The sequence below is a fragment of the Sardina pilchardus genome, chromosome 4 (assembly GCF_963854185.1).
Source record: "Sardina pilchardus chromosome 4, fSarPil1.1, whole genome shotgun sequence".
NCBI classification, from domain to species: domain Eukaryota; kingdom Metazoa; phylum Chordata; class Actinopteri; order Clupeiformes; family Clupeidae; genus Sardina; species Sardina pilchardus.
The window spans coordinates 11,383,897-11,409,412 of NC_084997.1; the positions used below are offsets into that span (position 1 = coordinate 11,383,897).

Genomic DNA, 25,516 nt, shown 5'->3' on the forward strand with positions numbered 1-25,516 from the left:
CCAGTGGCCCTGGTTTTCCTTCAGCACCTTGGACGCCTGGTGTTCCAGTCAAACCCTTTGAAAGAGGAACAGTAATCCGCATTAGGACAGTGTATCAGCAATAGTGAGAAAAAGAAGAACAAGTTCTTGCATGTATCCTTGCACGGGGAATGACTGTATTGTTATGGCTACCCTTGCTCCAGGTAGACCGGGCTCCCCTGTCCGCCCAGGATCGCCATTGCTGCCCTTCGGTCCACCGATTCCTGATGGTCCTCGGTCACCTTGAGCTCCCTAAGAGTGAGAGAAAATGACAAATTTTAGACTTCGATTTTTCAGTAAAGTCGAATTTTGTTGGTCCACTGGTAAACATTTCATATATACCTTGGGGCCAGGTAATCCATCAGCACCAGGGAACCCTCTGTTTCCGGGAGCACCCTATGTACATAAGAACAGAGTGGTGATAAACAAATGATTTACATTACAAACCAAACAATCTCACATATCATAGGAATCCACAAATGTTTAAGGGTAATTTCAATGATTTATCTCAAGCACACATTGCCATAAAGGTACCACACATACGTAACAATTTGACCATTTCAAATGTGTACAACAACTTAACAACTGAACTCACTCTCTCACCAGGAGGTCCAAGTGGGCCCACCGACCCTGGGTCTCCACGGGCGCCTCTTTTCCCTTCCTCTCCCTGAGGGCCTATAACTCCCTGGGCCCCTGAAGGTCCCTATCACATCCAGCATTCGGGGGTAGGAAAAAATATGTCATACACAAGGATGAATATGTGAAATAAAAGCTGAAACATATTTCAGTTGTTTTCAGTCAAACAAATTACACTCATTTGTTAATATGCTTAGTCTGTATACGGGATGCACAATACTGGATTACTGCCGGAAATCAATATGCCGAAATCTTCAAACTCATTTTGGCTGATTTCCGATAATCATGACACATCGTTTTTATTTCCTTTGAGGGTCTCTACTAGAATTAATCTATGGCTCTTATTGTGGTAAGGCCTAGTTGTTGTAGATAAAGGCATACCATTTTCACTGTCATTCATTCTTCCCTAAATGTATACTTCCAAAATTGCAACATGGTGTAGACTTAAAATATGCAATTTGACATATGACATAGACCTACTGTGTGTCATATTGACACAACATATATCACAAGACATACTGACATTAAAATGGTAAAGCTCATCCTTTTTTGAACAGATTAGTATCCTCTGAAGCCATAATAGATTGTGCTGATTATAGTCTTATTATTCTGCCAGGAATATCTGCAGAAATGTTTGTATCTGCCGATGCTGATAATATAAAACTGTTATCTACCAATACCGATGTCCTACTGATAATATTGGGCATCCCTAGTCTGTGTTGATTTCACAGGAACATTTAAATGTAAATGATCTATGGCAGTTGTCATGTCTCACTTACAAATTCGCCTTTAGGTCCAGCCTCTCCTTTAAATCCAGCAACACCAACATCCCCCTAGAAAAGAACATCCCTGTAAGTTTTTCAGAAGTGATTCAACACAATTTCACACTAATGGCATTCATATTCCTTTTGAAGTGGATCTGCATTGGGACTGTCTGAACATATTAACAAAAGTAACTGAAGGAAGAGGAGCTGATGGAAACATTGCACCAACTCTAGAGTCGATACTCACTCATTTTTATGTGCATTTTCTCTCTTGTTCTATCTCAAGTGTGTGGGGTTTTCTGTATCCAAATCTTGTGTTGTTGTGTGTCTACGTTGATAGCATCTCATTTTCCTCCCTATTAATGATTTCTCTTCAGATATTCTAGGTGATACAGTCCTTATGTCAATCCTTGTTGTAATATCTTGCCATATCACATCAGATACAGATAAGCATATCACTTCAGGGTTCTCTGTTGAATTACAGGGGTGCAAAGTCTAGAAGGAAGCCCTGCCTGACCACAGGATGCACTACAGTCGTGTTTCCCTAAAGACTCTTGACTGGCCGTCTCCACTCTTCTCAAAGCCTAAAGGCCAGTTCAAACACAAGATCCGCGACGAGACGAGCTGCAACATTCTAAAAACCAGCAACGTTCTAAAACTCTGCAACTAAGATTTGACATGTTGAATGTTTAGCGACGGCTTGCAACTGCTTGCAACTGCTTGCAACTTTTGATTCACACCGCCGCAACTGCTCTCCGCAACCGTCTCAGACCGTCGCGAATCTTTGGTTTGAACTGGCCTTAAGGGGCCAGCTCCAGAGTGAGAATATAATAGACTACTGAGTGATGTACCCATGATGCCTTACATATACAGTAGCATCGTTTCAAACTGTTTTTAAATGAAAGTGTGAAACATGTACCCTTGTGCCTTTGATTCCAGGCTGTCCAGTGCTTCCTTGGGGCCCCGGGGGACCGTGTGGACCCAGAAGGCCACCAGGACCTTGGGGACCTGCATTTCCCTGGGGACACAAAGAGTACAGAATGATTACGTTGAATGAATCTTGAAGGTCTACAGAGGTTATTATGATTGTTCACTGAAATATAGTCCTTAATAATGAATGGCATTTGCTGAGGTGCCGTAGGCTGCTAAATATTTGATGATTCTGCCTTTTCTACATACCACAGGACCCTTGGTACCAGGACCTCCATCAATACCTGATGGACCCTAAAACCATCAAACAAGGAAAACAAGAAGGATGCTTTTAAAATACTGATGTATATTCAGGAGTTATATGTGCCTGCATGAGGATGCTATATTTTGACACAGAAAACACATAATATAGTTTATTTACAAACCTGAAGACCAGTTGATCCAATTCTTCCTAGGTGTCCAGTCTCACCTCTCTGACCCTGTGGTCCCTCAGGCCCTCGCACACCAGTGGGTCCAGGTTGACCCTAGATATTAGTGCAGTGGTTATCACTCTGGGCTTTACTTTGCTTTATAACCCTTGTAAGTCCAGTCCAAATCCAACACATGCTATTACAGTACATTCTGAATCTAAAGTTAAAATAGTTCAAATAGTTTGTGTCTAATAATCATTTTCATAAGGTTTGTGTCTAGTCAATAAATCTTATATTTGTAGCAGTAGCTTAAGAGTAAGACATCATTGTAATGTATTTACCTTCATGCCTGGCATTCCTGGAAAGCCAGGGGCACCGGAAAGACCCAAGGGTCCCTATAACAGTCAACAAAAGTATGTGTCAAAATGTACTTAATACTACACAAACTAATGCAAGCTAGCTTAAAAATAAACCCTTATAAACACCAAAATCAACAATTCTGGCACTGATAAAAGGTTTGCTAGGATGCTAACTTTGCTAGCGTGCTAGCCACACATTTTTACATACATCCAACCTAGACCCTAGTGCATAGTGCATAGCCTTTAGGTACAGTAGCTTAAACAGTTTGTTTGGCTATTCCTCACATAACCATACATGTATACCATGACAACAACCCTGGTTCCTGTTGCCTATAAAAACATTGAACATTGTTGAAAAAGTGCAACATTTTGTTGATTTTGTTGCTATGTAGCCTATTGTTTTCCATTTTGCCACTAGGTGTCAGTTTTCACCATGTGAATTAAGAAGGTCTATAGCAAGGTTGGGTTGCCAGATTGTTACTTCTGAGAGATGGCACACTAACATTTGCCAAATATATATTGTAAACATCATTTTGAAATGTCTCTTTCAAGGTAAGTGCTGTATCATGGATATCTAACATATTGTCTCATGGCTGATAAGAAAAAAAGTGAGTCACTTGGCTGTTTCCTATTCTTCTCCCAAATCTGACAATATAAAACTTCTGAATACATAATCCAAACTGCTAGGTAATAAAAGATCTGCAAAACCATTATAAAAAGAAAATGAGCGTACAACCTTTGCATTTCGTCAACATTTCTCTTACCATTGGGCCATGCTTCCCAACATTCCCAGGAGGTCCACGAGATCCCTACAACAGTAATAGTCAAATGGTGAAATGAAAAAGTGTGTAAATAGTGTATTTGTTTTTTCATCTGAAATCAGCTGACTAAATGTACTTACAGCCAGTCCCCCTGGTCCTGAGCGCCCTCTCTCTCCTGGCATTCCTCTGGGGCCCTTTGTGGAATAAAATAAAATCATCTCACAAAGAGATCCTCCAACATCCTTTTGTTTCGCTTAAACTACCTACTTTATCTCTCCGTCTGTAAGAAAGATGAAACTATACCTCGTTTTTGTCACAGAGGCGTCTAATAGCTTTGCAAACTAGTCAAGATGGTACAGTAGTTGTGACATTCTAAGGGCCTTGCTTTAAGGGCTTGAAGTATTGAGTTAATAAATCTTACCATAGGACCAGGTCCACCCATAGGGCCTGTAGGTCCTGATTCTCCCTGAAGGAACAAAAAGCATCAGTTGTCATGATAATGATAGAGCATCTAGGGTAGTTTGAATGACTGTTTGAACTAGCTTGACCAAATTCTGATTGGCTCATTCTGATGCTTCTGCTGACTTGATCTCCCACCCTTGGATGTTCAAGGATGATTGCACTGAAAACACTGACCTTCGATCCTACGGTACCACGCTCTCCTTTGATGCCACCTGGCCCTTGGTGCCCCTGGAATATCAGACAAAATATTCAGCATTTGACTTGAAAATATGACCTGCTACCCACTCTGACAGATGGCAGAATGGACATCAAAACACATAGAGAGGAGATGGAGGGGGGCAGGTCAGAGTTTCACCTCCAAAAACCACTTTAGATGTAAATGGGGCATAAATAAATTACAATAACGTATGGGTTATGCAAACGTCTGTCAGATGAAGAATTTACAGTGCACTCACCCTGTGACCTTTAAGGCCAGGGGGTCCAGGTGTGCCAGGGAATCCTCTTGCTCCCTAATATTCAAAACATACAAAATACTTAAATAAGGCTGCAATTTATATAATGGATAAATATAAAAGATTTATCTAAGCAACCAGAAATAATGCTTTTTGAGGTTTACCGTCGACCCTGGAAATCCCATCTCCCCATTATTTCCTCCAGTTCCTGCTTCACCCTGGGAAAAAAATGATTGACACGTCAAGTTAACCAATAGGAAACAATGGCACGAAAAACACTTTTGGTGAAACAATCTGCTTACATCTTCACCAGCTTTTCCTGGAGGGCCTTCAGGACCTCTTGGACCTGAATTTCCCTATGAAATAGAAACAGACATGTTATGCACATTATTAGGATTGGATCCAGGCTGTTACCCTGAAACAGGTTTGCTGATAAAGACTTGGCTGAAAGTGGATATCTCAGCCCATATATATAAATACTGTATATCAATGTATGAAGAAATTGTTGCAATAAGATAAATGATGTGTCTCAATTGCTGGTTCACAAAGACTCTGGCCATCCACATGTTCACTTTGTATTCACACATATTTATCAAATAAGCTACAAGCTACTCATCTCTCACAGTTTATTTGCTACTGGGTAATGTGCCAACATACCATTGGGCCTGGATCACCAACATCACCAGGGGGTCCTTGAGGTCCAGGGGATCCCTGAAACATATGGCCAATGGTCATGATTATGGAAGAGGAAAAGCACAGACTATCACAGGTACATATGAGATGTGCAAAGACACGCCAAGAATGAGTAGCTATGCAATTGATACTGTACTGATTAATCAGACAGATGAAAGCAGAGTTTGCTTACAGGCATGCCATTTGGCCCAGGCGGTCCTCTTGCTCCAGACTCACCCTGAAAGGAAAGTAGAACAATCATCAGTGGCATATTGCCAAAATAATATACAGTTCAAGATATCATTTTCTTCTTTGTTACGACCATTGCTTAGATGTTGCCTTAATCTTTTGGCTGATTTATAAAAATAAAAAAATGGAGGGAAAAGTTCAGATTGACTTCAGGATTGAAAATCATATCTTATCATATCTAATCATATCTTATCCACTAGTTTGACATTTGACATTTTAGTCCAAAAACCTCATATGAAGGTCGCTCAGTTCAAGACTAGGAAGACTAGACAAGTCTGAACATAAATTGACAAGAGTTAAAACTAAACTAAACTAAAATAGTATTATCTCTGGTTTGCAACAGTCATCATTCAGAACAGAATTGTGGCCACATCGTTGATTTTTCTTTGTTCTACCTCCATCAAGTTCTACTGGTTTCTGTTTATCAATAATTGTTTCAAGACAAAATGTCATTACTTATGGGTTTGTTTGTCATTGAAAAATAATACTATAACACTCACATCATGACACTCCTTGCTATAGCCAATGAGAGAAGACATGTGTGTCTTAAACACAATAACACCCGCTATATACTGTAGGTTCTATACTTTAGTCAAAAATACCAGTAGCAACCTCTGCTTACCCGTGACCCATGCAACATTGCCAGGTTTCCTGATTTTTCATCGAATCCTCCAGCCATATTTGCGCCCAGCTGGCCCTGGAAACAGCACATGGCTCTTCAGTCACATCCTAATACCTCTGATTGTCAAATTAGAACTAAAGTCACACAGTTCATTAGTGTGATGTCAAAATCCTTAGACTTGTGTTTGCCTCTATGACACACACACTATCCCAAAACACATATTCAGAAAGAGCTCAAACAAATATATTGATTCATGAATTGTAACATCTAAAAAGACATAATAATCATTGTTGCTAAGTTATACAGTAATACCCTTGCATAGGGATAGAAGGCAGGTCATGTGATGAAGCACTGGACTCGCCTTGGACATGCTGATTTCAAGTAATCACAGGAGTAGGATTGCTGAGAAAATGCTAATGCTAGTGCCAGCAATGTAGGAAATGAACTAAGAATTATCATTTTCTACTCAAATACTGGTTTATACATAATCAATATGACCTCAGGATATCTCACAGAATGGCAGAGTTTAGCACATGGTAATAAAGAAATAACAGACTTTTTACTGAGCAGATCTCAGATCTCAGAGGGTTTGGGGGTATCTCCCTGCAGCTAGCCTTAGAGGAAGATATAGAAGAACTTCCTAGCATATCATGAGCCTCTAACTAGCTTGACTAGCTTGAGGGCTTTTGCGCAGTGTAGTCCAACTGCCACACTTACTCCTGGATGAGTTGGGTGTCCAGCCGGGCCGGGTGGTCCTGGGTTTCCTGGAACACCAGGTTCCCCGTCATATCCTGATGGGCCTCTTGGACCCTATAAGAAGATGGCTCCTAGTGAATAGCAGCAACTAATTCATTCGGTACTGTATCCAATTCATGTAAACATACCGATTAGTGGTGAAGAAGCTTGTAAATGGACTGTGGTCAACATTTAATATATACACTTCAGCTGTAATAAAAATGTAATTGAATTCATAAAATCTAGAGGGTGTAATTATTGCTAATACCTCAGATTGGATAGCTAACTCTTAACTATCAATATTTGTGAGGACGATTTCCTCATCTACCATCAAAGGTTTGTAAGTGCAGTGATACAGATGCCATGTAGCAGGCTTTGGTTACTCACAGGCCTGCCTTTGGAACCACGGTCACCTCTAAATCCAGGTGCCCCGGGAGGACCCTAAAACACAAGCAACACAACAGAGTGACCAGACGGACCAGAACATGCATTTGTGAGATACTGTAACTCCACACCACAAATTTAACCTGAGACCAACAAGCACAGTTATTTACTACCACCTAGTGTTCATTGTACTTGCATGCCTTGCCTTCACACCATAAAACTACTGCTTCTCTGCAAGCTACACACAGGGAATTTCATGTGTATTACCAAATAAGTGTTAACAAACAACTCACCATTTGCCCTGGGCGACCTCTAATTCCTGTCACCTGTAATAATATGATGATTAGTGAGGATGAAATGAATTAAGCAACATATCACTGCAGAGGATAAACACCATTACAATATGGATGTACAATATTCAGTGTATACATACGAGAGGGACATCTCCTGGCTCTCCTTTTTGACCCTGACAATAAAACAATGAAAAACAGTTTTGAAAACATGAAGCATAATTGCATGAGGCATAAAATGATTGCAATTGTGTTGCAAAACATTGTGATCCTGCTGTGTTCCATGCAACATAAACCAACGTAGCTCACCTTATACACCGTGCCACCTGTACATGGAAATGGAAAGAGAGAATATAACAACATAAGCAATCGTATTTTTGCATTTGATTATTTTTCCATTTTTACTGTGAGTCTGTAGGGAGCAGAGGTGGAAAACTTCAGTGAGTAAAAGTCTGATCATGCATTAGTTCTACCTGGGCAATAGCACAGGTGATCTCATCCATTAGCTGCTCTACCTAGCTGAAGAGTTGTGCTCATTAGAATCAGCTGGTTTAAATGAATGGTTGCCACAGATATGTGTGGACTTTTACTTTCTGAAACTGGACTTTTCCACCTCTGGTAGGGAGGCCTCTTAACCTCTCAGGTGCGTCTCACCTGACGTGCCGGAGTCGTAGCCAGAGTCCCCATCGGTCTGACACCGAGGACAGCACTCCCCTGGGGGCGTGTACACCCTCTCACAGTTGGTCAGATCATCGCAGCGGACCTCGTCACACAAAACGGTCCCGCTGTCACACACACAGATCCGGCAAGGCTCTGGCTTCCAAACGTCTTTGTTGGAGTACGTCTGACCGTCCTCCATGCAGCTTTGGTCATCTCCTGCAGACATGACAAGAGAGAATTCCCATTAAGCATTGTGTGGAAAACAGAAAAAAAAACAGTGGAAGATTTTCAATTATATTTTTTTGGGCTTTATGCCTGAAAACAAACAGGAGAAAGAGAGCAGGGTGACAGGAGATGGGTTGGAGAGAGAGGTGCAGGGGTGGGGTCAGACACAAGCCCAGGTCCCCGTGGGAACCTGGACCTCATTACAGAAACTTCCTAACTCTGAAATACTACCTTATCTTGGTTTAGGATGGCATTTAGGATTTTTGGCATTACAGAAGCATATTTCCTAACGGCATTTAGGAATAAATCTTAACTTAAAATTGGAATTTTGCCATTACAGAACCATCCTAACTCAAGATTTTTCCTATCTTTCAAACTTAAGCTAAGACAGGACACACAGTTAGGATATTTTTCTGTAATAGGGCCCCTGTACCCTAATGTGGCATGGATGCTGAACCCACTTGTGCCACACATTCCTCAGAAACACAGCAATTGTGACTTTTTAAAAGCAACTTTGCTTTTACACATATAGTACATGACTGTGATTATAGTGCAAGTGCAAAATAATTACTTAGCATCATGGCCAGAGAGTAAAATGTGATATATTGAGTTTGCCGAGTTTATTGGCAGCATTCTATCTGATTCTTTGGGGGTACTATGGTACAGTGGCGGCTGGTCATCAAATTTTTTGGTGAAGCAAAACCTGTCGACCGACGCGGTTGCGGCGTCGGGACCCTTACCACTTCGAACGTGCATTATTTTCCTGTAGACGCACGGCGCGTCGTTGATTATCCCTTACATAACGGTATATCGTTCAGCCTTACTCACGGTTCTTCCTCACATTCTACAATTGAGATGTCTCCTTACCGTAGCATCAACGAGCTGTGTAATTCCCACAGAAGGTTTTGGTCTGCCCTCTGCTTCCACTCGTAATTTGTCCTCATATGAATATGACTGGAAACGAAGCTAGCTACCCTCCTAGCAATACCCTCCTAGCTTGTAAGGGCTCTTGCTAAACAAATTATATTAGGAAACAAAAAAGATATTCACTAACCATAAGTAGCAAAATCCTCATCTACACAGGAAAATAAAGATGTGTCTTATGAAATGACTGTTCAACAAATGATGTGTTGTTGTTGCTGATTATGAAGCTCTCCTAAATCGTCGCTGTCAAAGTCAGTTAACGATAGTTGCCTTATGAAGGCGTTGACTGGCCAGATTATTGTGTCAATCATACTCAAGTGACGGAAGTGCAAAATGTTACCCTATCGGTCACTGCTTCACGGGTGGGACTTATCTGCCATAAGGATCCATTGAAACGGGAAAAATCCACGAGCCGCGGGGGGTTTCACTCGATTTACATTGAAGTCAATGGGAAAAGATATCGATGGTAGTGAAGCAAGAAAATCGTCTGATTCACTGCAATTGTCTGTTTCACCGCGGGTGTGGGGATGGCGCTGTTGTCACTCACAGAATTGAATTCAGGAAAACAGCTCGTCTTAATGACTGTCTGTCTGTTTCAAAACAGTGAAAATTGGATTATTGTAAGGTTTTTTTTTTTTTTTTTTATGTTTACTTTTTTTTTGGTGAAGCACTGCTTCACCTGTAGTCTTATAGAAGCCTCCTCTGCTATGGTATGGGATAACACTTAATTATTAGATATAAAAACACAGATTTGGTCAATCGGTCAATCAGCTGTAAAAGCAATGAGCAGCTCTTTCTTCCCTGCATCAGTCATGCCATCTAGCCAAGATGAAAAAAATATTTCACAATCAACACCAGAAAATCTTTGAGTGTGTCTCTCTCTCTCTCTGTGTGTGTGTGTGTGTGTGTGTGTGTGTGTGTGTGTGTGTGTGTCTCAGGAAGTCACTCTTAAAACCTAGAAATGTTTGCTTAAGACTACCATTTGGACAGTTTCTGGAAAAGGTGACCCCGTTTTCTGGTAGTCTCATATGGTCAGACGTTAGCTAATTCTGTCCATATGCAGTCTCCCAGGAGAGCTGTGATTCATCACTTAAACACGAAGTGGTTTTCCCACCAGATATAAATCATTTTTCCAGCAAAAATAAATGCAACCCGAAATACACTATCACTCTCAAAACTGTTTTGTACTATACAGCCAAATTCTCCCAAAACTGATAAGCTATGTGTTTTTCAACTTTTCAAGTTCAATTTTTTTCCCTGATAAAGAGGTAAGTACATGTGAAAGGGGCACTTAATTTGAATGTTGTTTGTATTACGCTTGCATGAGCATGGCAAGGACATGGTAAAGTACTGTATGTAAGGGTCTACAACATTCTGTCGTTGTCTGGTAGAGCAAAACAAGATCTCTAGGTGCTTTCCCATTCATGTCTTTCAACATCTCATGTATTATTAAATAAAGCTGATGGTAAATATTTATATATTATTTGATGGTCACTAATATGGTAGTAAGCCTACTAGTGCACCACAAGCACTTGGGAATCAACTATCCCTCTCATACTGTACATGGTCTTCTACCTGCATGAACACCAGGTGGCATTCAAGAGCTTGAGAAGGAATGCTGTTGAGGCTGTATACACCAAGCATGGACAATAGGCCCCTACAGACAAAGTCACCATGATTTCACTCCCATATTAGCTGAAAAGCTCTTGGCTGTTGAAAACAAAGCCTTCAAATCCCTCACCATTTGCAAACAGATTTACCACAGGAAACCCATTATACCCATTTATAACACTTTTGCTACGTATCTCCAGGCAAGAATGATGAAAGAGACAACATTATCAAACAATCTAGTCACACAGACAATCCTTCCAGGTATTCATAGTTGGCAGATTAGCTAATATCTACCCAGTTTTACAGACAGTTTGGAAGTCCAGCTTGCTAGCTTACTCTGCATGGACACCATAACAACTCAAGCCGATAAGAACCATATCTCCAACGCATAATCTGTCAGATGGAAAAGATACGCTCATTGAAATGCTAACATCCTCGGGGTAGATGTTGTTTGAAGTCATGCTTTAACGCGCCTCACTGGGGAACCGAGAGAGACAGACGCGTCTGAAGACTTCAGCTGACAACAGTGTGCCTTGAAAAATCCCTCTTGTAAAGTGCAGACGTTCCACACAGCGGGGTGTGCTTATTGCTCAGGTATTAGCGTCTGGGAAAAGGAGACATTTCCTTTGACCTGGGTGAGCACAGGAAAGCTCTGGAGATGAGTGCGTGTGGTATGTCTGAAGAAGAGTTTCCTGCTCCCCTGCATCACGAATGGAACATATGGAGGAGAAGCCCCATGACAGCACAGATGTAGAGACTCTGGCTGATGTCTCATCTGGCGCGATGGAAAAATGACCCAATGGCACTCGCCGTGGATTTTTACGGCCTTTATAATAAACTGTTTGGTTTTTGGAGGGGTTTGGGGGAGGGGGTGATTCTCCAAAAATCTTTCCAGTAAACTGTTTCGCAGCATTAGTTCGGCAGTAATTTTTTTTGTCTCTACGACTTTCTGCTCTTGGACTTTCAGTGTGCTATTTCATGTATGAGGGATTAGTTTGGAGTGTGAGCTCTCCTATGAGGGAATCAACCAGTCAAAGCGTAAAGCGTGCTGTTCTGACATTAAGTTATATACTCATGACAGTAAATGGCAGCTATTTTCAGCCTTGACTTTATACACGACATCCATGTAAGTACTTTGTTTCCATCAGCAATAACTCATCCAGCACCGCCTCTTTAAGCTGAGTAAAAGTCTAACACGCAACAAAGGATGGGTGGTTCTCCCTATCTAAGAGATTTATGTCAGATATAAAACAATACTGTGAAACCGTTTTAGTCTCTTCAAAAAGTAGCTCTAAAACAGTATTGTTTTACTTCTCCATGATGCTTAAGGATAAAGCTTCAAGAACATTCTCTCTGTACAGGGAGAGAATGTACTCCACAAGCCATTACTCCCCCCTCCTCCACCCAACATTTCCAGCTAATTCAGTACAGATTCTGTTCTTTCCGCAGACGTTTATAAAAGCCCACAAATGATGACGACAGCGAAAGCGTACCCCTTTGAGGAGTCTTCCTGATGCAGATTTTCCGCTTGCCCTCCCCCTCAACCTGCACACCCCTCACCGTGAACATGAGCTCACCGGCTACATGCTAGTCTGGATCTGCTCCCCTCGTTGCCCCTCACCCACCCTGACTGAAAGACTTTCCTCTGGAAAAAACGGGGGGAGATAGCATTTGGTGGGTATCAAAAATAATAGCCCTCCCACGGACATCTAAAATAAGCAAGATAAATAACATCACACTAGCCAAGCAGGGGAATGATAATGAAATATATCTGTCAAATGTAGGAAACAGGGACAAATTAATACTTTATGGATTTTCCCTGGCTGATGTGGAAATACTCATAACGTGCTGTGTTTAGAGGTTTGCAGCCGTTGCCAGATTGCAGGGGTTAGACAAATGACCTTATGGAAAAAGTGAGTCGCTGAAGCAAATCTGTTTTCTTGTGTACAGCAGATTTGCTTTTACCTTACCAAAATGCATGGTCAATAAGGTCTACTAAGTTCCTTTAAGTTCCTTGACCATCTTTTCAAAATAAGGACAGAAATAAGAGAGTGGTGTGACTCTGTGCCAGAAAGACTTTCAGACACAAGGCTGCCTCCTGGGTTCTCAGCTGGGCCTCTTCCAACATTACAAGACTGAAGCAAATGGGAACCAGAGGAATTGGGTCTCTTTTGTGGGCCGCACTGAGAAAACGCTGTTCTGCTACAGGGAGATTATTTTTCCTCAACTTTTCACATGTCTTCCATTTTGAAATGGCTGGGGTCAGACCTCAAATGAATGCCGGAGTTCAAGGGTCTTTTCCAAGCCCTTTGTTCAGCGACTACCGAGACAAGTTAGAGTTGTACTTCTCACACTGGCAGTGTCAAATGCGTCTGTAGTAAGTCGTTGAGTGATGACAAAGCTCATTCATTTACAGTGTCTTCTAACAGACAAATGGACTTCAAAGTCACTGCACAACCTATGATTATCCCTTGCCTCCCATGCCCGGATGGGTTTCCATGTTCTTTGTGGTCTCCTTCGTACTGGTCAAAAGTCTATCAATTCTCAACCAAACTGACCTATTACCATATGTGTTCATTTTAAACTGCTAAAATATGTGCATTAGAAAGGTTGTTTCAAACAGAACAGAGATGGCCGATCTAGCTTAGGGAGGGGAAAACAGACCAGAGCATGAAACACGTCTTCCTCTGGTTTAGACACGCACCTTCTCACCCTCTTTTCCACACAATCAATTTGCTCTGCTCACGGGTAGGGCTGGCTGGGAAGCCCGGCCAGGAAAGTTAAAATGAATAAGTAGCTGACAGCATGTCTGAACTGGTCGCTGTTGCTAGAGTCTTATGGGGTTCTCTGATGAACACTCCATTGTTCTGATTACTTCTGCAAGTATGTCCATCTGGGCTAGGGAGCGCTTTCTGACCGCAGCTGTGGTGGCCTCATAGGATTGCGAACTTTCCACTGTTTCAGGGTTATGCTTAACCACTGCAGTGCTGGCTACTGTCGCCTAATGATACACATGATAATACCACTGCAATGCCTTCCGCTGCATAGATGGCATGAGACAAATGTCTTGCTAAAGCTAAAATAGTGCTTATAATGCTTATTTTTACAGTAATCAGTTTAACGAGTATATTAAAACTATAATGGCATGTACCATGTGGAGTGCAGAACGTGGTGAAATAATCAATTCTTTTCACAAAACCTCCATGTCAATGCTCTTCCTATCACATAATCTTGACTGGCACAGTGGTTACCCTGAAACCGTACGTGGCTTGTAGGCTGCCATTTTCTAAGATAAATTACAGCCCTAAAGCCTCAAATCCAGTGAGAGTATATAATTTATGGCGTTCTAACACATTTGGCACATAAACACAGGATCGAAGATCAAAGGCTTCCCACAGTTTCACACCAAGAAAAGATTCAGTAATTCTGCCATCTTTTTTTCAAAGCACCATACACACAAGTCATTTACCATTTAGCTTAAGTACTGTATATTCAATCACAAACATTAAATATGTGTCCTTATAAAGACCTCTATAGTACACGTCTCCATAGCACACTTTTATCTCAGAACTTCCTGTAGGCCTCTGCATGACCAAAAGAAGATGTGTGAAAACAGTGGAAATGATGGGTCTTCACGTGTGGAGTTCAGACAGCAAGCACTGTTTGATTTGTAACTGCATCTTACATGGGAGTTGGACAGGGGTCAAAACATTTGTTTTTCATATCCTCTCAAGCTGCGTCCACTTGCCCGGATCAAACCAAGGGCAGCGTACTGACGGGACTCTCCAAACTTACACAGACTCTGAGCGAGGCTCGTCGTAGCATGAGGCCCTCTCTATCTGATGCATCTCTATTTTGCTACACAAACTACTCCTCCTCCACCACCCCTTTCCTCATGATTTATGCTCCACGGGGACTAGTTTGGCAATGGTGACTCTCTCTCTCGCAGATCTGGCTTTGGTCCTCTATGAAACTAATTCTGTGGAAATTCTGTGGAGAAGAAACCTTTGCCACTACAAGCACTGTAGAGATGTGAAATACACAACACTCGGTTTGATAACCATTTCACAGTAATACTGCTGGATAACAATAATCTCTTGCATTGGTTGAGTCCAATAATGCAGCACTCATCATGTCACATTTGACATATTAGATGTGACAGACCACGCATGCAAAGAAATATGCATTCTCCATTTCGAAGGCTTGAACATGTACTGTAATAGCTACAATAGGGCATAACTCTGCTCCACCTCTGGACATGTGGCAGCTGAAACCAGGCTGAACTCATATTTCTGGAATTCCTCCCAAACAAATGTACTGAAGTTTATATCAGCTTATTCCACTCTAGTAGTACTCCGATGGACATCCTGGAGTCTGGGTAACAACTAGTTGATCAAATTTCGCGTACAATGCACTGGAGCATTTGGTTTGTGGAGGCGCCCTCTGACTATGTTTTATGCATCGGTCAACCACGTCCGTAATGGACTATTTGCTCTGTGTGCTTTTTTTTTTTGAGATGCAAACTGCCCCCACATTCTCCTCAGTCCACAGTGGAACAACTACTTTCTGTCCTGGGGGATGAAAATATCCATTCCTGGTGTTTCCTTTAACAAATCCTTTCCCTGGGCCCTTTTTTTTCCCGTGTTGTTTGAATGTTGACAGGCCTCGTAGAACAGTCACAGCTGGTGTGCAGCGACACTGCCATACATTGCTGTCTGCCTCCCCAATCACTCAAAGCAAAGCAACAGCGTGTGAGCTAAATATTTACATCACAAACTCCGAGAGCTAGGATCCAACTGCTTTCAGCTCAGCCATCTTGTCTCTCTGCTCCGTATAAAGCTTGGGTCTGACAAGCTGTTTGAACAAAGCACCATTTGTTGTTGCTGTTGTTGTTTTTGCATAGAGCATGCATGCTATCTATTCTGCTTCTCGTCATTGGAATTTGTATTATTTCCAACTTTTAAAATAACTTAAACTTGAAGAATTTGGGGTTAGGGGGGATTCCAGAGAGTCATCAGAACTAAAATTGCAACTCCCAGAAGACAAACCACAACAGAGCAATCCTGAGTTATTGGTTCCAGAACTGAAGAGGATTTGGACTCTTGACTCTTGCAACTCTATTTATTCATGTATAACTGAGCTACAAAAAATAGCACCAACATTGTTGTGTGGCAATTAAAGTTTCTATTCTATTTCACTATTGGACCACAATGATTTCTGGCTTATACGCTGTGAAAGTGCATTAGCAGTGAACAGTATACCATTCCCATTAAGATCAAGTGACCACATCCACATATTCATTAATCTGCCTTTTTTATTGGCCAATTGGCATTCCTCTTAGTTACATCCCTGTCCCTGCTGATATCCACTTGAACCAAAAGAATGACCAAAGCCCAATCACATTCTCCTAGCATGTAAAAGGCTCCAGTGAGAACTGGACCATCAAGCAAAGAAAATGTGGTGTCCGAGAACTATTTGGCACATCCCCGTTGCAAGTTCAGTTAGTTTTAACCTCAAGTAAATCTGCCACCAAGCAGGAGTAGCCTCACAGCGTAAGCAGAAGTCCAACATGCCAATACATATTAAAACCTTAGTTCCAAGAACATTAAAATCCCTGCTAAATCTGATACTTCACAATCCTGCACTGTAAATTATATGCACATCCTAAAACAGCCACATAAGTGGACAATCTTTTGCTGTTGTTGTTTTTTTTCCCTTCAAGCACTATCAATGGTGAGATTAACCTGCTTTTAATTCCTGCTGGAGTCTGTTTGAGATTTGGGCAGAAAGGCGTGATTGAGCAGCCTGCCGAGCACAACGTCTGTTCATGGGGCCCCCTGTCAGTGTGATGGCCCAAATTGCCTTGCTCAGGGTCAGTGACATCACCCATTCTGTGGCCTCAGGGCAACTGTGTAATTTATCACTTAGTTACCAGGTGAATCCCTTGAAGTTTATTGGGTCTTAAATTATCTTGACAAGAAGGCTTTGGCTATTGCAGCAGGCATAGTGTTTGTGCGAAGTTTCTGACAAACCACCACATCACTAATTGGCTAAAACTGTCCAAAAATGCATACACGAAGGAAGAAATTAACAATTTCAAAGTAAAGCAAGAGTTACTGATCCCCGTCGCTCAAAAGTTTTCCAAATGCCTCCACGGTCCACACTCACTCACACTTCCCAATGCACACACAATACAACAACTGCAGCTTGGATCAAACAACTACATTTCTTCTATATTAATTAAAACTAAGAACCACAACACATGCAAAACGTTTCTATCAATTGCTTACTGCGACAAATCATACACTTGCTTTCCGGGCCAACAGAACTTCAGACTGTCACTGTCTGCCATTCGCTTTCCATCAGAGTGGTCAATACAGGTGGGTACTCATTTAAAAACAAGCTACAGATACAAATGAAAGTAAATGCAATGCAGCAACCACCACTGGAAGTGAGCACACAGAGAATATGCCTTTATTCACATAAATCTTAATTACTAGTTCAATTGATATCAAAAGTATCATTAACTGTACACTCAAGCCAAGTTGGACTTTAAGTTAGCATATACTACTATCGCACTCTTTTCCATGTTGAATTAAGCAAATTGATCCAACACTTCCATCTAGTCTTTCCTCCACACAATTAACATCTGCTTTTCACAAAAGCACAAAGAGAGAGAGCAACGTTGCCTAGATGTTTTTTTAATCTGGCCTTGCAGAGTCCATCTTCCTCTAAAGAGCTATCACATTCTTATCCAAACAGTCATCAACAGCTGGCTTGGCTAGACTCTGCTCCATTAAGCCTCCCCCGGAATTGACTTCACTGAATTAGCAAGTTGTGTAGTTTCTTTTCACAACTGCTGTGCATGCTTATTGTAGTTGCGGTAAGTGTGGCTTTCACATCAGTTTCAAGGAAAGTACTGTACATGTAAAGTAATTTGCTGTCAGTAAATAAATACTCAGAACCGTATATGTTCATGACATAGATGTTGGCCTGGACCAGGGTGAATTCATGTCACCAGTGACTTAATACAGCCTCCCTTTTCAATGATTCATGAATATGGATAGATTATGGGTGATGGATTTAGTTAAACAGATTATCAGGATGAAAAGAAGTGATATAATGAGAACAACTGACAAAAAATATAATTGTGAACAACTATGAAGGGCCAAGCATCCTAGCAGGCTACAGTTGCCATGGAAACTTGAAGTCATCATGTCAAGGGCAAGACCAAAGGTTGGCTAAGATATGTGTACACTTCCTGTTTGGCGACTTTGCCACAAACAGAATAGTTTTGTTGAGAAATGGAGAAAATCTGTGGCCTGTAAATAATGGTTAGATTTCTACAGCTATGAAGTCCAATATACAGTAATGGAAAACTATTATGAATCCATTAAGGCTAAATCTATACTATAATTAACATCTTAGGAGTTCCTTTATGTAATGAATCCAACGGCACTCATATTGGTTATGTTTGCATGAGCTTTCATACTCTTCAGCAGAGAGATGAATATGCAGCTTTTTTCTGATTGGCCCTCCATTACTTGCTGCCCTGGAATTCCCTTGAACATTTGCTTTATGTGCAGAGGGAAATGATCAAACAAATGTCTGTCATGCAGATGTGGAAATGTACCTTTGTGCTCTGCGACTGTTTGCATAGTCTTTCCTACTGGTATGAAACGAGCAGTTGACTTTGACATTCGTGAAACCTTGAAACCAAACATCGTCTTGTCCAGAGGAAATTCCTCTGTGACGAGACATCCTGCAGCTCAGATAATGCAGTCTGCAAGAACAGCATGTCGGAGTCTGTGTTATGGCTTATTTACATGGGCTCTGTCTCGCTAGCAACATAGCTGATTGCCACAGGGAAATCAAATCCACAACCCACAAAACCAACCATTCGAGGCCTCGCAATTGACTTCATATCCCACGTGTCCACATGGTCTAGGTCCTGCTTCCATTTTTATGGCTTTTATGCCGTGCCAGAATGAAAGGACAAAAAGAAAACAAGCATATGGAACCAATCACAAACTGATAAAAAGCACAAAACATCTGAGAAACAACAATGGTCAAAACGTGGTGTGATTTTGCCAGATCAGATTGGAAGACAGAATCACAGGGATTCCTTCCATGCAAATATTGAATTTAGTCTTTGGCTTTATTAAAGCCAGTCCCATGACTCAGAGTAACTCATGGCAACATCCATGCGCATTCATTTGCCCTTGTGCTTGGAGCGAACATCAGTGGGCGTGTGACACAACGAGGTCCTTCAGTACTTCAGGGCTGACACTTAATGACCTACTTTCTGCCTAGCCAGTCTGGATAGTCGAGCATTGCATTTTTAAACATATTTTTTTATCATGTTTCCCAGCATCTCCATAAGATAGAGCATAGACTGACTTCCACTGGGAGAGGTGTATTCCGAAAGTTTATCAGTGCAGTCTTTATGGGCTTGCAAGTTTACAATGTCTAATATTTTAACATCTAGAATCATATTTTAGTAGATATCCCTAAATATAAAATATACTGTTAAGATGCTGTCACTAAAAAACATACTTAGCAGAAAAGCTTTTTAGTTACACTACATCTGTGCTCAACACAAATGAATACAGAAGTTATCAATAAAGATAGATAACAAAGAGGCCCAACATCTGTAAAACAAGCTGACTAGCTTTCACAAATGCTGGATATGTTCTGCATACCGTTTATACACTGTAGGCCTATTGTGTCTGATAAAACAGGTTTTGACAAATAACTAGTGTACAGATTTAGACAAAACAGATCCACATTAAATTATCAACTATCTTCACACACTACACACATGGCTTCTGTGAAGTGGCGTCTCTTGGTTCCAAAACAATATACAGTATGTCCATTTTTAAAAACATGAATAAGTCATGTTATTTAAGTGTGTATCTCAGGTAATATCAATAATATTGCAGTTGTTGTTTTGACTGAGCAAAGAAAAATAAAAGAGCAATAACCTAATTACAGCGAAATTGCCTGAAACAAACAAAATATCATGAATATGGAGGATATAGCTTTTTGGAACCTAACTCTTCATGTGATATTAAGAGCAATATGAAAACAGTGTAAGGTACCAAGGTAATGTGATGCAGACCTCCATAAAAGACAGTAGGGGCATATTGAAAATGCATTGAAAATGTTCTGTTTTAACTTTGCTGTACGTATGGCCAGCTTGGCTGCCATATTTTAACAAAATCCAGATAGAACAAGCACATTCTTAATGTATTCTGGTTCTATATGGAAAGGTTGTCTGGTCAGGCTAAAGTTCCCATGCTCCATTTTGATAACAGATGTAATTGCATTGGGCACCATGTGGACTGCATTTTATTAGATATTGGCAGAAATCAAAAGCCTTATGGAATGCTTATATCGCTTTTCAGCAACCTCATGACAATACTTTGATCAGGATCCAACAGCCAATCAACATCACCATGTGGCATATGGTTGTCCGGGTTAAGAACACACAACTGATGGAATGTTTTAAACACTTATCAGTAGAAATCACAGCCATGGCATTACCTGTGATTGAAGTGCCATTGAGTCCAGTGGCATTCATCTCTATCCATAGTAGCGTCCATACTTTTGAATTAATATGCAAGTGTAACCTAGTCCCCCTACTATAATCTCCATGAGGACATGATGATCTGTTGAGAGCTCTAACTCTAAAATGTAATTTCTTTATACTGCTTCAACCACAAATTGATGTCTCTTTAATTGATTAAACAGTGGACGGATTAATGTAACCATTGTGGCTAACTGCCATTCCATTGCAATGGTATTTGACTGAATGTATTAATTGAGTACATCATTTGTTTAATTTTGGTCCAATTTTCCCTTTTTAAACAAGCATTAAAATGTACTATGTGCCATCCTTGGACCATTAGTAAGCCACAATCAGTCAGAGGAAGTGTGTTATTGAGTGCAAGTCTACATGCACATGCAAGTCTACTTAGTCCTCTTGTCATGGCAAAACTACACTGATCAGCCAAATGATCTGGGCTTTTCGTCCATAATCAGATGTGGCGGTTCATCCTTCTCTGATCATACAACCAACCACATGCTCATTAATGTGGTCACGGTGAAATATCGATGCGAGAACACTGCCGTGTGTAAACAGCCAACCACAAATAAGGCACTCCCGGGGCCCGAGTCTCCTTGTGGAGGCAGGAAAACCGAAACCAGCTGTGTAAGCGTGTGTGACTTAAACACCGCACTCAGTGGGATGCCATGTGGTGCATTCGCAGCCCACCTGTGTGCTCCCAGTGTTTTCAGGTTTGTCCAACCTCTTCACCTTCCAACCGCATCAGGTTGTTAGGATTACGGAGCACGCTCAGAGGGAAGTGCCCCACAAGTTGCCCCTGACAAGCAAGAAGGCTAAATTGCCCATCTTAAAATGGGTGATTATTTCCTTAATGACTTAGAAGAGAGAAAGAGAGAGAGAGAGAGAGAGAGAGAGAAGAGAGAGAGGGAGAAAGAGAGAAGAGAGAGAGGGAGAAAGAGAGAGGGAGAGAGCTAATGTTTCTTCAGGCTACGTACCCACGTGTACACATTTTCCATGTCCTCCAACCCTAAGCTGTTCACTGACACGTTATGTCTTACATCAGCCATATGACTTCCTCCAGCTCTGCGTTTCGCCCAAGATTTGTTCTAATATTTTACAAATACTGCCAAAGCAACCAATTCAACATCTGGAAGTCATCTAGCGCTCCGCATTTGCTGACTGCCGTAATTTACTTTATTGGTAGTTCCCATGGAGCCTTCTCAAGACCACAAGCAGCATTAAAAGTCCATCAACTAAAATGTCTACCCCACAGAAACATCAAGGTCCATCTCTATGGCGAATCATGTATGACTACTGACGTTGGGTGCCCTGGTTACAGTCCTGGTTCAGGTAGAGCTTGATTCCCCTGGTTTTTACATGGGGAGCAAAGAGGCGTGTAATCAAGTCATGGCACAAAAATGCAGCACATGTTTTCCATCAATGCTGTCTTGCGGGCCTGGCAGGGTTCCTAAACTTGGGCATTCAGACAGCTTCGTTAGAAATGTATTTATGGATGCAGACTCGGTCTGGCAAGAGATTGGTAAGTTGTCTCAGTTAGAAGATCGGTTCCATGAAAATAATTCAAACATGAGATATTAATTGGCTGTATCCATGGATCTAAAAGCAACAAATGAATCTTCATTAAAAAAAAAAAAAAAAAAACAGAACATCTTCCACATGATTACATGCTTCTGAACACTCTTTCCCACTGTCTTGTCCATAAAAGCATTTAGCGGGCTAAGTGAACACAGTGTTAAGTGGTTGGCGCCTTTGAAGTTAAAAAGTGCCATCTGCGGAGATGTTTTACAACTGCTCCAGGATTGTGGGGGCCGTGAACCTGGTGGGCGGGCGGTGATGTTCACACGCACTCAAGCATGGATTCCCTCATCCACAGCGCTGGACATGAACTCCCTTCTTTGGGTGAGTTGCCCAGGTTACTTGCTCAGAGACCTGATTCGTCACAAACATGTAACATGTCTGCTCTCTGTGCTTGATCATTGACGACTGTCCGTCCAAGTTAATCATTCATGATCAATTCATCTTCGTGAATCAATTTTTCAAAGTCTCATCCTGATTCCACCAGTCGACATCCAATTACAAAAACCAAGACATAGCACACTCCACAAAACCACTTTTTTGGCAAACAATATGTGTCCTTTCTTCTCATGCGTAGTATGTTCCAGCATTTCCAGCTGCTCTCCATTATTCACTGACATCAACATTCAACCATACTCAATTTTCCGGCGCCATGTTTGGAGAAAGACACTCGACATGCTGGCTCTCTCAGCCTTTACTTTCATGGACTAAAATGTATAATGCACTACAGGAAAAGGGTGCCACCTAGAATCTTTACAAAATCTGTGTTGCCTGCTCACAAAGAACATGTAAAGAATACATTTTCACATGTAGTCTCCTCTTAGAGAACCCTAAGTAGTATACACAATGGATCTTTAGGTTAGTTTTTTGATGACTCGAAATAGCAAATTATCCAAACTAGCTTTTCTGCCGGAAAAATAACTGTCAGTGATACATCTGCAACAGACAGGACAATAGTCCATTCCACAGCGAGGCAGTAGGTTCTTGTATTCCATGATTGGGTGTGTCAGGAATTTTCTATCAACAAAGCTTTACAAATTCAGCAGCCTACACAAGTCAACACTAAACCCCAGCTCTTCATGAATTTGACATGTTCCAACAACCACAATGGCTGTGGAAGCCTAGCACAGTGAAGGTACCCACTGTCAAACAGCCACCCTGACTCCATGTACAGCAACTATCGCAGGACATGCTGCACTTATCCCATGGAATGCCTCTGTCCGCCCTGTGTAAAGGGGTCCTGCAGAACTACACAAACAAGGATAGTCCCTCAATTCCGCTATGCCAATTTGCATTTCTCCAAGTCCAATACATACATACGATAATTCTACTTTTTCAGAAGAGTGCGGTTAAGGCAAACTTTTAATCCCAAGGGCAAGTGAGTCCAACAACCTTATACTTCAAGGGTATTCGCTTAACTCCACACAAGCTGTTAAGTTAGTCAGTACATTTTCATATTCACCACTGTGTTTGTTAACATCTTTTAAAAAGAAAACTGATGTGATGACTTCATCTCGTTATGAATGTCATATATTGGATTAAACTGACAATGTAAAACAGACATCACCGTTTCTGTAGTATGCAGCTCTGCCACAAGATGTCTCTGTTTTCCCAAAAGTCAATGCATGTTTCCCACAAGTAAAACATGTGTGTTTTACATGAACTACTCTGTGTTATCCTCCTCTGATAACACTAGTATGTATAACGCAAACATATGCTTTAGATATTTTGATCTTATTGTCAATTTAAGACTGTTGAGCAAAAGCAAAGAAGAACCAACAAAACAAGCACATAAGGAAATTCCCTACATCGCCAAAGGCTCAGACAATCCTGGTGACATCATTTAGGGGGAAAAAATGATGTCACCCCATAAAAGGAGTCTAGGAAAACATTGCTTGGCAGAAATAATAGTGTTCAGGTGCGTCTGGACTGCTTTCTCCTCAGTTCATTTGGGCAATCTATCTCTGTGACTTCCACCCCCCCACTGCCATCCTCACCCCCCCACCCCACCTACATCTGTGCTGCATTAGACATGCAGGCTGTGTTCCCTCAAAGACGCGTGAGTCCCGATGAAATGGACTCAACAGATGTTTCCGAGGAAAGCGCTGGGGTACCCAAATCTGGATATGGATAACACTTACTGAAGCTTACAGCCTGACAATAGAGCTGCGGTATAAGCCTGGCCCCTATAGGAGCCCCCCTTATGGTTCACATGTTTGCGTTACCCCCAAGGTGACATCACCAGCAATCAGCAACAAATGAAGGTACAAAAGGACACAATTAGTCTCAATAGCACTAATTTGCTTCCCCGCCAGGGGCAATTCACATCCACATTGTCCCTGTGACAAGATGTCTACAAAAGCATTTAGTGAAAGATGTTAAAAAGCAATGTTTTAGCATTAGTCAAAATCCCTGACAAAAATCCAGTATCATGTATGTAGACAACTACTATACAATATAGCTATACTTCAAAGTGATGGAATAGCTGGAGTTAAAAAAGATTTTGCTCTGCATTAAACTGTCTCTTCAACTTAAAAAAAAAAACACATTTAAACAACTATACAATAAATCCAAATCATGTTAGGTTTAATGTAAGGCTTCCGTGCCTTATCTTAAAACACCAAACAAATGTCTGAGCCAAACATGCTGAGGTTGGTTTCATCAGTGTGAATCTCTTAACAACAGCAATTTCCCAATATCCACAAGCCATCAGCACAATTAACAGTAAAAACAAACAGAACTTACCACTGATGTCTTGGCATTTCACAAACAGTTCTTGTGCCAGAAAGAAAGCCAGAAGTAAGAAAGTCCTGCTTTGCACGAAGCTCATCATGTCTATAGGCAAGACATGAGCCTTCCTTGTGTGCAAAATGGGGAAAAAAGGAGGATGAAAGGGTCCGAGTTATCGCTTCACCATGTAGGCAGGACTGCTCCTCTCCTGCTAGCAGCAACAAGACCCAGCCCAGCCCAGCCTCTGGAAGCACTTTTTTGTAGTTACAGCTTTAAATAAGAAGAATGCTGGCAGCCCTAATTTTCCTCCCCCTTTTGTGTCAGTGCTCTCTCATAATCATCCAGTCACAGACAGTAGTTGAGAAACTACACCCTTGTCCACACGTCTCTTCTCTCTAATGAAACTTCCTTCATGGCTTGTTGGTGTTTTAGCAAATACTTATAAATGGGGAACAACG

The 25,516-nt window shown here is 41.4% G+C and overlaps 1 protein-coding gene across 1 annotated transcript in view; it reads right to left on the reverse strand.

Moving 5' to 3' along the window:
* col5a2a (collagen, type V, alpha 2a) overlaps positions 1–25,289 on the reverse strand; it is a 34,989-nt gene extending 9,700 nt beyond the window's left edge. Inside the window, exons 1-26 of the mRNA XM_062534139.1 lie at positions 25,074–25,289; positions 8,399–8,620; positions 8,054–8,070; positions 7,888–7,920; positions 7,748–7,780; positions 7,458–7,511; positions 7,053–7,145; positions 6,336–6,410; positions 5,658–5,702; positions 5,450–5,503; positions 5,095–5,148; positions 4,957–5,010; positions 4,796–4,849; positions 4,515–4,568; positions 4,300–4,344; positions 4,019–4,072; positions 3,882–3,926; positions 3,100–3,153; positions 2,774–2,872; positions 2,598–2,642; positions 2,338–2,436; positions 1,434–1,487; positions 614–721; positions 361–414; positions 172–270; positions 2–55 (exon numbers count right to left, since the gene is read on the reverse strand). Coding sequence (XP_062390123.1) covers positions 2–55; positions 172–270; positions 361–414; positions 614–721; positions 1,434–1,487; positions 2,338–2,436; positions 2,598–2,642; positions 2,774–2,872; positions 3,100–3,153; positions 3,882–3,926; positions 4,019–4,072; positions 4,300–4,344; positions 4,515–4,568; positions 4,796–4,849; positions 4,957–5,010; positions 5,095–5,148; positions 5,450–5,503; positions 5,658–5,702; positions 6,336–6,410; positions 7,053–7,145; positions 7,458–7,511; positions 7,748–7,780; positions 7,888–7,920; positions 8,054–8,070; positions 8,399–8,620; positions 25,074–25,161 — 1,740 coding nt within the window. The 5' untranslated portion in view covers positions 25,162–25,289. The remainder of the gene's footprint in view (position 1; positions 56–171; positions 271–360; positions 415–613; positions 722–1,433; positions 1,488–2,337; positions 2,437–2,597; positions 2,643–2,773; positions 2,873–3,099; positions 3,154–3,881; positions 3,927–4,018; positions 4,073–4,299; positions 4,345–4,514; positions 4,569–4,795; positions 4,850–4,956; positions 5,011–5,094; positions 5,149–5,449; positions 5,504–5,657; positions 5,703–6,335; positions 6,411–7,052; positions 7,146–7,457; positions 7,512–7,747; positions 7,781–7,887; positions 7,921–8,053; positions 8,071–8,398; positions 8,621–25,073) is intronic.
* Positions 25,290–25,516: the final 227 nt, after the last annotated feature.